This window comes from Charadrius vociferus, unplaced genomic scaffold, assembly GCF_000708025.1.
Source record: "Charadrius vociferus isolate BGI_N301 unplaced genomic scaffold, ASM70802v2 scaffold163, whole genome shotgun sequence".
In the NCBI taxonomy this organism is placed as follows: domain Eukaryota; kingdom Metazoa; phylum Chordata; class Aves; order Charadriiformes; family Charadriidae; genus Charadrius; species Charadrius vociferus.
Genome location: NW_009648332.1, coordinates 21,869,814 through 21,882,047, shown reverse-complemented (window position 1 = coordinate 21,882,047; position 12,234 = coordinate 21,869,814). Strand labels below are relative to the sequence as shown.

The 12,234-nt window shown below is 36.0% G+C and overlaps 1 protein-coding gene across 1 annotated transcript; it reads right to left on the bottom strand.

Moving 5' to 3' along the window:
* Window positions 1-1,429: 1,429 nt before the first annotated feature.
* Window positions 1,430-11,959, bottom strand: F13B (coagulation factor XIII, B polypeptide). The gene is made up of 11 exons (XM_009884800.1): window positions 11,878-11,959; window positions 9,903-10,103; window positions 9,191-9,376; window positions 8,572-8,748; window positions 8,245-8,421; window positions 6,400-6,579; window positions 5,967-6,059; window positions 5,081-5,263; window positions 3,029-3,232; window positions 2,360-2,542; window positions 1,430-1,641 (listed from the first exon to the last, which is right to left on the bottom strand). Exons 1-11 carry the CDS (start codon window positions 11,957-11,959, stop codon window positions 1,430-1,432), a joined length of 1,878 nt encoding a protein of 625 aa, XP_009883102.1.
* Between the last annotated feature and the right edge of the window lie 275 nt (window positions 11,960-12,234).

The following is a 12,234-nucleotide window of genomic DNA, read 5'->3' as shown; positions in this document are numbered from 1 at the left end:
TGTAACAAGGCTCAATAAACCAAAATTTACTGGTTAAAAACGTATCACCAGTCATTTTGTTTAACTGGAGTACTTACATTATTTCTTAACTGAGAAAGACTCACCAATTCACATTACAATTGTTGTTCATAACATCACCTAGAAATAAAAGCTATAGTGAACATCTAGTTCAGATCTGTGTCACATATCACAAGTTCACTTTATTAAATTGCTAAATGTCATTGTTATTTATCTTAATTTTTAAATACTGCTTTACAAAGCAGTGACTTTTTAATCTTTTGAAAAGATTTTGGAATGCTACTGTTAATAGCATGTAAATGCTATTTTTATCGACTTTTTTCCCACCAAATGGTTGACTGGGTCTTGATTAAATAAGCTGAATTTGTCTATTTCTTGAATGTTTTCATTTCTTTGTTGTTTTATTTATTCATGTAGTACTCACAAAAGCCTTGGAAAACCATACAGAACAGCATACATGCAATGATATCACAGGAAGATGGACTTTAGAGATAAAACACAGAAGAGACCCTTACAGTGACTTTTTTATTAATACATACTAAAATGGATGCAAGGCAAACCTTGTCTATATTCCTGAATTTTCTTTGTATCTTCAGTCACACATGTTCAAAAGCAGAGCACCAAGAATGTCAATGTTTCAGTATCATAGGAAATCACACAAAGGAGTTGGATTAGGTATCTTAATATTTTAAATGCTCTCAATTAGCAAAACATAGAGGCTTGCTTGACTTGTTTTTAAGAATAATAATTAACTACTGAGTAGAAATTGCGTATTTTTAGGTTTTAAACGCTTTCATAAATTCATTAGACACAATTTTTAATTTTTTTTTAATACTTGCTTTTCTTTTTTTTCTTGTCCCTCGAGCCTTGTCCTTTAGAGGCTTCCTACCTGTGAAAGGAGACATGGGTTCTGTTAAGATGTGCAAAAAAATAGGCTTCTCTTTTCTGTCTGTAAAATTAGAGTTTAACATCATTTAACATCTCAACATTGAAGGCCATGAAATTAAATCTCAGTTTACCTATATTCTGTGGTCACAAAAGCACTCATGCTATCAAAACCACCCTCACACAGGGCACTACTTGGTCAGCATCTTCTACTTGAGCACTTTGCTCAAGTCCTCCAAATTGCGGTGCATCCTCAAGTTTATCACTGTAAGTCTTACAAAACTCCTTCATCTTAAATTTTCCAGGCGTATGCCAATATTGCATTCTGCTGCATTCCCAGTCCTCATACCTCATAGCACTTTCACTTCCCTCCCCCTTCAGCTCAGACCCAACTATGCTACTGAACACTCAATTCTCAAAGCTGACTATAGTGATATTGAAAATATGAGGCCATCTTAATACAGCTATTAATACCAGATAAAGAACACTTACATATCTTTCCTGTAGGCTTTCCTGAAGTCCATACTTATTTTCCTCTTTCAACACATTTTGGATACGCCAGCTGTCCTCTCTTACACTGCACTTGAAATAAAGTTGTACCAGATTCTGCTCCAAAATGGTTCTCTTTACAATAAAATCCAACATAATCCCCATGGTAAAAGTAAACTTGATTCTTATAGAACCCTTGCAGCAGCACATTATTTTTCTCCATTTCATTTTTTGACAAAGTACACGGCTCTAAAGAAAAGAGATATAATCAGTGTTATAAATTGATTATTTTTGAAATCACAGCATTTTCACTAGTCTAAACTAAAACTATAGATTGTTTCCCATTCTCTTATTATGCGTGAAATCACTATTTTTGGATCCTGCAGGCATGTCGTATTTAAGAGGGGAAAAAAAAGGGCAGACAAGCTTACACTTACTGCTATTAAAAATTTCACCTCTAACTGAAAAAAATTGAAGCTGAGATCTTAAAGTTCTAGTTGACAATACTTGATTTATAAATTCTAAGTATCTGAATTGAGAGACAGTTGGGGTTGTTCAGCCCGGAGAAGAGAAGGCTGCAGGGAGACCTTATTGCAGCCTTTCAGTACTTAAAGGGGGCTTATAAGAAAGATGGGGACAGACTTTTTAGCAGGGACTGTTGTGATAAGACAAGGGGTAATGGCTTTAAACTAAAGAGGGAAGATTCAGAGGAGATACAAGGAAGAAATTTTTTACAATGAAGGTGGTGAAACGCTGGCACAGGTTGCCCAGAGAGGTGGTAGATGCCCCATGCCTGGTAACATTCAAGGTCAGGTTGGACGGGGCTCTGAGCAACCTGATCTCGTTGAAGATGTCCCTGCTTATTGCAGGGGGACTGGACTAGATGACCTTTAAAGGTCCCTTCTAACCCAAACTATTCTATGAACTGTACAGAGAAATAAGTGCTTGTTTAACTTATCACACCTACCTATACAAACTGGTGGTGAAGTCCACTGTCCTTCAGAACAGTAGATTCTCTCAGATCCTTGCAAAAAATGATAGTCAGAGCAACTATACTGAACTGACGAACCACTGTCATACTGCATCAGGGGTGGGACAGTGAGAGCTCCATTTGCAATAGAAGGTGGAGAGTCACATTTTTCTGTAGGAGCTGGAATTACATTAAAAAACATTTGAGAAACATTCAGCTTAAGAAGCTAACAAATCAGCAGCTTTAACTGCCTGTCAACACTAGGTATCTATCAACTCTCAGACAGTGCCTTTTCTTACTCTTTCATTATGTCTCAGATGAGAATGCAATCTCCTGCTTAATTCTAACCAGAAGAAATCCCTTGGATGCATTTAATTGTTTACAGCGGTCTTTCTACAGAGCTTTGAGTTCTTCAGGGTTGGAGAACAGCTCCTCCCTCCTTTCTGCAGCCTTCCTCATCAAAGGAAGGTGCATTGTTTTTCCATGCTTGGATATATTTAACAGTATAGCTGTCTTATACAAGGATATCTGTGCATATCTGTACTGTTGAATGCTAACCATCTATTATTTACAACAGATTCTAGGCCTGCACTGCCAAAGCAAGTTGTTTCTAAATAGGTCTGAGATTGATTAATTAAAAAGGCAATTAAAAAAGTATTGTTTTACCTTGCATAATGCATTTCGGATATTTCAGTCTGCCATCGTTACACTGTGTCCTCCCAGGAGATGGAACGGTAGTCTGGAGAAAATTATACCCCTGTTTACATTCAAACTCTACGAGATCACCATGTAGGAAAATTAATTCTTCCTGTCTCCATTTCAACTCTATGTTGTTGCTGTTCATATCAGTTACATTAAGAGTGCATGGTTCTAGGAAATAAAAGTGTACTTCAATAAAAAGCGCCCTGAGGTGATTTCTTAGCTCCCTTTTGTAGGGGTCAAGAAAGAGAAATTTAAATCAATAGTTCTACAATGTTTTAGAATCTTGCAAGAAAAAGAACCACAGATGCATTAAAAAAAAAAAAAAAAAGCAAATGTAAAGAAATGGGCTGAAGTAACAGAAATAATATGCAAAAAAAGCCCTAACCTAGGAACAGGAACTTACAGAAAACACACACTTTCTCACAAAATCTGATTTCTACAAGTATTTGTAGGCATATGGTGGCCTGGGTTTAACATTGAAGAAGAACAGAACTTCTTTACTGTAAGTTGAACAGATTTTTGTAACGAAAACAGTCATCCACCAGAATTAACTTGTCAGATTTGGCTCACAGGTTTGCCAAGTCCTTCAAGGATAGTAGTAGTTAATACACAGTAAATTTAAACTGTTAACCTAAGGAAGTGTTTTGACAATTCCCTTTCTTTGCTTTTTGCTTTGTTTTGTCACTGTTAAAAGAATGTAGAGAACTTCCAAAAATCATTGGAAGTTTTGTGTTCTTCTTTGGGCTTTTTCAGGTTCCTCAAGGTCAATATTATTTTGGTTGCATTCTGACAGGCTTCTTAAAATTTATTGCCAGGATCACATCAGGTAGCCTTGCTTTCCATTAGACAGTTAACCTCAAAACAACTTTTGAAACCACTTTTCAACTTCAATAAATGCTGACAGAGGGACACTTATAAAAATAAATTTCTACAAGTTCCACAAGAATCATTGCCCGAGGGAGGCCCTTATTGATGCTTTGCTTAGGGAAAGGCAAGGAGAAATCAGTTATTACACATTTTGATGACAGCACCATGCAGTAAATTGGTATGGATATTTTCCTGAAACTAACTACAGTATGTGCTCTTTCTGGTCTGATTAGGTGAGGGTTGAAAAGAAGTCTCAGGAAACACAGAAAGGGAGATGTGGTTATTTGGATGCTTAGGAGACAAGTAATGCTCATAGGAAATGAGTTTTCATCATTTCACAGGATTTGTTAAATTTGAGTATTCAGATCCAAGAATGCTGAACTGGACCTTTCAATCCAGATGAGGTACATTTTATTCATTTAGAAATAAGTAATTAAAACTAAACTGGTTATTTATTTGTATTTTCACAGTAGATTACAAACATATAGTGAGACAATTTAAGAAAGGATACTAGTAAAACAGAATTATTTCATAACAGGAAGGAAGGAAAGATAAACAAACAACTCTTGTAAATCATCAGTAGTATTCCTGCTAGTATTAGTAAACTCCTAATGGGAGTTCTAGACATTGTTTTGAACAGCATACATAAGAGCAACATGGAAAAATTAGAGAGTTCAGAATGAAAATATAGACATAAAGATACATAATAAAAGCAAAGGCTGAAGGCTTAAAAATGGAAGTCCAAGAAGTCATTGTATTCTTTGTTAATCATATCTAAAAGCCATTTTGGCAATGGCTGCAGTTATTCCTTCCAAACATCTATTGAAAGACAGGAAGAAATTCACCGAATGGAGAACACAAGAGTAAGAAATTACAGAATCCTCCTAGGTAGTAGGGATAGCTATGTTCTAGAACAGCTTACTCAGGAAAACAGAGGAATCTATTTGAGTGTTTGTAAGAACCGGCCAGAGGACACCTAGCAGAGGTGGCCTAGGTATATCGGGGTTTGGTTCATCCTCTTGTTTCTGGAATCTTTATTAACTCAAGTGAAAAAGAAGAGGTAGTCATGAAAGGATTATCTAGAAGTTCTTTCCCGTTTTACTTTTCTTTATTACTAGCTATTACAAAACCTTTTCTTACAAGACTTACCTAAGCAAGTTGGTTGTTCTGTCCAGTTTCCTTGTTCGCAGTAAACAGTACTGGGTCCATCCAAAGAATGGTAACGCTGACAACCATATTCTACTGAGGCACCATTTTTGTAACTTGTCAATAATGGACCAAGAACACCACCATTTTTAATCACAGGTGGAGAGGTGCAGTTTTTCTGCATTTCTTCTGCATACAAGGTAGTGAGATAGGTAATTAGATCTTTAAAGCAATGTTGAAACCAGCAAATGGATCAGCAAACGGATCAGAGTAGCAACAAGACTGAGGCAAAAATTTACATGCAAATAAAACGTAAACCAATATAATTTCTTTTTTCAATTTCATCTTCCAAAACTCTACACTTGCCTTACTGAATTGCAGACAGGCATTCTATTTCCCTCTAGACTCTTCATCTATGTCCGCTCTTGACTCTTGCTGGTTTACACTCGGTATAGATTAGTTCTTTTTCTGTGATGAGACCATCTTTATTTGTTGCTTGAAATGTTTAGCCCATTGTGGTAAACAATAAACAAAAGAAACCTCACTGGAATTATTAATCAACAGATCAGCTAAATATTCCTGAATTTGCATGTTCAGGCAACATTAACAGAAGGGGTACAAAATGACTGAAGGTAAATACTCATATATGAAATAAAATGACAAATACAGCACAGGCTTGTAGGTGTAGTTTATAATCACTGGAAACAAGCAACAATAGCCTTTCATTCGGTCAGCCAGGCTGCTCCATTGACATCCGTAGAACATACAAACATTTTTAAGAGTAAGGAACTGTACTATAGCAAGAGTTATCAAAGTAGTCATAAAATGTCTATAATAGCATTGGAGAGTATTGAGGTCCCTTTTAAATAGAAAAGCAATGTTCACCTACTCATATCTTCATTGGGATATGTTTTGCTTGCCCTTAGTGCTGCGTCTTCCTCGAGTGGTGGTAGTGCCTCAGATTCCTGTCTATCCGTAGTTCCTATAAGCATAGCAGAATCTTAGAACCAGTTTTCTCAGAAATAACTCATTTTCAGATACCAAACCAGACAGACACTGGTGCATTGTACAACATAATAAAATCAATATTCCAGGGGAGAACACACAACATGGATGTCAGCTGAATTCACCTACCTCATCCTTTCTTTTTAATCTATAAATAATGGGTCATTTGCAAATTATGCAGCGCTTTACCTCTCAAGCACTTGAACAGAGGAAGACAAACAGTTTTGCAGATATGGAAACTGAGAGTCTCCAGAAAATTAAGGCATTGTTTGAAGAATCATTTCTGTTCAGGTGTCAGTCTTCAAAAAAGTACTAACCAGTACAAACAGGGGGTGATGTCCATTTTCCTTTTTCACATTGGATTTCCTCAGATCCTCTTATTTCAAAGGTACTTTGACACTGTATACGAACTTTGTCTCCATTATGATATGTTCTTCTAACTGTGATGATACGGGCATGAGGAGGAAGCGGTGGTGGAGGGCATTTATTTTTTACATCTGAAAACAAGAAAAATGCATATTGTTTTCTCACTAATCAAAACCACATACACAATTAATTTCATTATGCAGTATGCAAGTCTTACCACTCAAAAGACACTTTTGATTGATCCAGAGTAATTGCTTACTCTCATTTTCTTAACAAAACAGGAGACCAGAACAAAAAAGTGATTTTTACATTCAACAAATATAAAAGAGAGGTATTATTACACTGCTATAAACAAATTTGTAACTTCTCCACATAAAGTCAATAAAATGTTCTTTAAAGGACTTCAGGAAATAGAGATTTCTCATACCCTCCACTGATATAATATTTAGAGCAGCTTATGTATTAATTCTAATGCTACAGAAGCAGCAATATAGTCCTTTCCTATGCCCAAATTAAGTTTGCAATTACTGTATCGTCAAAGCGAGATTTAGGCCATGTTTTCAATCTCATGAGCACCTCACCTTCTTTGGGCTCACTCAAGAAAAATCCATGCTGTGTCATCAGACTAAATACAGGGCTGGGATCCTAACACACGCCATTTAATTAAGAGATTCTAGTGCATTTTAAACACTACTGTATCTTCTAGGATAGGAAAGTGAATTTCATCTTTGTGCTCAATCACGTATTCTTCTACAAGATCAGCTATAAAGGAATAACAAAACACTAATTTTACTGAAAACTGTGCTTAACACAACTATATTTTTTAAAGGCTAAATGTGGATGTTTTTTTAAATCTCAAGCACCGCCCTCCTCCAACGATTATTACATTTGCTTTAGAAAACATACTTTACAGGAAAAAATCCTGTAAAAATATATTGGAAAAGACTACCACAGATCTAGCTTAAACCAATAAAAATGATTGACTGTCCCATCCTCTGTCATTAACAGCTGGCATCCTTTGTATATAAAGCAAAGAATTTATTACCATGAGGCAGTGAGATCTCCTAAAGCTCAGAAGCAATCCTCATAAAGGGGACAATATCCAGAAAAGACAACAACCCACAACTATCAAGGTATATCGAACAATATGACAAATTCTCAGCTAGACTAAATGATCTGTAGTGTTTTCTGCTGTATGCTATATCTTATCTGTTCACTGGACATTTCATTCTTTTGAAAGTTTCTTTTCGGAGAATCTCCATTACCCCCCAATGATTGGGGAAGTGATAGTAGTTGCTAAAGGTGTGTTTCCATCCTCAGGATAACCCTTCTAGTGAATTCTGTTGAAAACACGTACAGTTTGGTGAGGCTGTAAAACCCTGAGAAGTACCACAAACCCCAAGCTCCAGAGGAACTTGTTACCTTTTGAGAGGCATGAAGAAGAAAATTTGTATGTTCCCACCTCACAAGGCAGGATTAATGAATCACATGCTTGATTAAACCTTCATGTAATCTGAACATGGTTTAACTTGAGCTTTAGGGGCTGAAAAACTTCCCTGTAGTTGTCGATTCCCACTTCTTCAGGATACAACGTACAGAGAAACAACAGCAAGAGACAGGAACTGCTCTATTGTTAAGACTAATTCCAATTACCACTGTCCTTCAGCTACCACTTGATTTCTATTTAGGCTGTGAACTGGTACAAAAAGCTTATTTTTATTTTGTACTCATAAAGCATTTTGTGAAAGAAGGTGTCAGTATTTCACTAAGAATTTGCTACAGTAAAAATAAGGTACCTTCACACACTGGAGGGTCTGGATGCCATCCAAAATAATAACATTGAATTAGGTCAAATTCACTGAGAGAATAATTTTGCTCACAGAAAAAGTGAACTACATCTCCCTCTTCATAGATTTTCTTCACAGGATAGAAACCTCCATGTGCTATTGCACTCAAAGAGGAGCAAGTTATTTCTAGGAAAAAAAACACACAGCAGTGAAAACCGGTTGAGGAAGGCTTCCCCCACCCCCAACAGCTTGTGAAACAAATCTTTTTGTGAATTTTTGTTCATTTGTAGAATAAATCACATTTCAAACAGAATTATTTTCCAGCCCCTTACATACTAGAGCAGTTTGGAGTACGGGACCACCCATGTGTTAGACACACCGCTGCTTCTGTAGTGTTTCCTCCTGCAGTATGATATCCCTCATCACATTCGTATAGCAGTGTTTCATTCAGTCGAAGCTCTTGTTGGGCTGTGAAGTAGCTGCCGTGATGTAAACTGGGTACGTGACACGACTCTTAAATAAATAAGACATATGCATAATATTAATTGCTCTTTTCAAGTTATTAATCCAAAATTTGCCTTAGATACATCTTAAAAGTGGTCTTACCTGAAACAAAAATCTTTGCAAGTACTGAATAATTAAAACCGCAATAATTTACACAAGTTTTCCAGTCTTCACTTGGGAAGAAAGTTTGGATGGCAAGAGATTTATTTGAAACAATGTGATTTCATCTACACCGTTTCCTTCTACGTATAAATTTATCTATACCAATTCACAAAACAAGCAGCATGTGAAATTCGACAACTCCGTTGCAAGAGGTATTGACTGACAACCTACTTTAGAAGAACTCAAACGATAGCCTAACGCAGGCAGTTTGGCCTTGTAAGTACAGCAAGAACAGCAGAATTATATGTATCTAAGACAGATTATAAAGGAGAGAAATGCAGAATCCTACCAAGTTTTTTAGTGCAGCTTGGCTGGGAGGACCACCCTTCTGGCTGACATTGCACAATATCTTCAGTGCCACCGCTTGGAGTGTGGTAGCCTGGGTTACATTTGTATTGCAGTTTCTCCTGTATTTTGAAGTACATTTCTGTACCATAAAACCCACCATTTTCCAAAAGAGGCTTGTTACATTTTTCTAAAGAAAGGAGACAGCTTGGTTAGAAAGAAAGAATTACTGGAATATTTTTGTTCCCTGATAAGTAAGAGAAGGGGACTTTCAGCCATCCTGATCTAATCTTGTTTTCTTGACCTACTGAAGAAACTCTACCACAGTCAAACTATACACCAAGCAGGAGATAATAACATCAAACACAACAATCAAGGAATCTAGAGCTAGGGAAGCTCTAGAGGGTATATATCTGAGAGGAAATTGTCCATTAGTTTTCCCAAAACAAGGAAACTGGGTAGCTTTCTTGAATTTCTTATAAAAATATTTATGATAAAAGCCCTTAATAGATGTATTATTGTAAATTATATATATTATATATATTCCATATATAAACATTTGTAGTTTGTATACATAAATGACTGATTTCACCTTGTTGCCCCAACTCATATGTTTTATCCCTCCTGCTGGAGAGCTTCTGTTCCTGTACGTTCAAGGAAATCCAGCTAGAAGTTTCCTGCTAGAAGCAACGATGAGGTTAATAAAGCTAACTCACTGTAGCATTGTGGCACTGGAGACCATCCTTTTGCTGTACAAGTTATTCTTCCATCTTGAGTCCCAGTTTCAGTTGTATAACCAACCAGACAAGAATAGGAAAGTTTTTTTTCCTTACGCATAGGGAAATAGTAACGTTTGAAATTATAATAGTACTGGGCAATCTTTCCGTTTTCTATGTGTGGCAAATCACAAGGCTTATCTGCAAAAAGATAAATATATTTCTCACTAAAAATCTCAGCCCAGATACGAACTTTCTTGCATTAATTTATTTAGTAACAGTTGGATTGATTCAGGTTTTCAAACAAGGTGAATGAAATTCTGAACACTTACGAGCATAAAGGGTCTTGTAAGACTCACTGAAATTAAGATATATTACAGTTATATCAGCTTTTGTTCTTTAGGTTCACAGGAATATCAGCTGTAGAATGAAACTTCTTAATATGAATTGGGCAAAACTGATGCAGGACACTTTTATTTTACTATTTAGCCCAGAAGATGTAAGCATGAGCACTCTTTGCTGCGTACACATACTGATGCCTGCTCTAAAATACAGTGGCAGCAGTGTCAAGATTAGCTATGCCATAGCTCCTCATTCAGCAAACATCACAACAGTGTGACAAACTTCCAGTAGGCAACATAGGAGAAAGGGAACTTAAGAACAGAGTCAATGTAAAAGAAAGAAGAAATGGAGATTAAGGAAACATTAAGCAGAACCGCAATTAGAAAAACCTCAAACCATTAACAGGAGAAAAACTTTAAAAGGAGTTGTGCTGAATATAACATTAAGTTATTAAAAAAAACCAACCTAAAAACCCCACAACAACAAAAAAACCCCAAAACACAACACCAAAACAAACCCACACAACCCCCCCCCAAAACCAATAAAAAGCAATCCTTCTGTTTAGATTTCTTCTGAAATCAAGCTTTGGGTCTCAAGAATTCTCTCCATGGCATGACAAGGCAATCTAACCTGAAGAATCAAATTTTAAGAGCTGAATCACCACCTATGAATCTCAGACTTGGGCAGAATTCTCCTACTGCTGCATTCACCCTACACATATTAGAACCAAACTAATGAACTATTTCTCCTTCATTTAATAATGTCACTAGAATTTATTGCATTTACTAGAATTTTCTGCAAATTTATTATTCTTACTAAATAGAAAGTGTCAAGATATTTTAATAATCCCCTTCCTCCCACAGCCACTGTATCACATCTAAATAACTAAAAAACCCACCAAACCTGAAGGTAATTAAGATTTGTAATTAAGTAAAAGTCAGGAATGGTTGCTACCTACATACCTGTTGTTTGACTTTGCGAAGGGCATCAGTGTAATTTCAACTGCTTTGCATAAGGACAAAACTCTAGTGAAGACAGAGGTAGTTGCCACAAATATGTTGGAGTTAAATATACATTAACAGATACCAAATGAAATGCAAAAAAGGGACACCTTTTTCAATTAATTAAGGTGTACCCTCATATACAGTTCACAGCTTTGTGAACTTGCAGTTCAAGTAGTATGTAAACTATATAAACCCAGGAATTTTAAGCAATACTGGAAAATAGGGATAGGAAATGCAGACTAGCTTCTGCAGGTTCCATTTAACTTCCACTCTTTTTGCTTTGTGGTAAGCCAAAACACGTCAATCACCAAGACACTTCAATATATAAAAAGTTTTAATAGTACAAAATTCAATTTGTCTAAGTGCCTCGAAACCACTGAAATAAATTTCAAAATAACTTTTTCTGAAAAAAAATCTGAATCTTTCAATATTACAGCTTTGAAACTTGGATATGAATCCATAGCCCTGAGCTACAGTGACAGTTAAATCATGATCATCAATCATCCCACAAAATTATATTTAAAAAACAGTATTTACTCTTGGTAAAGATACAAAACACTTGAGTTACCTTGGACTGCATGTTCTAGATTCAATGCAAATTTATTAACAATAAAATTCACTGTATTTACCTTCTGCATAGAGTTTGCCTGAATGCATCATAACTAGGAAGAAAAAACAGCTTTTAAATTTCATCTTCATTCCTGTCTCCATTAACAGTTTCCACCACCTGTGAAAACTCCAAGTACTACTTTTGTAAATAATTAACTGGATCTTCAAAAGGATTCACAAATGACTTAGCATCCATGGTATTTTGTAACAAGTTACTTCACTGAACACTAATTTCATTTATTTTAGTTCTCCAGATACCTTAAACACTAGACTTGCAGAATTCAACTTCCATTTGGCATAATTTACATCAGTAAAGAGGACAGAATTTATCATTTTACAGTGAAACAAGGTAACAAGCTTATGAAACGATTTAAACT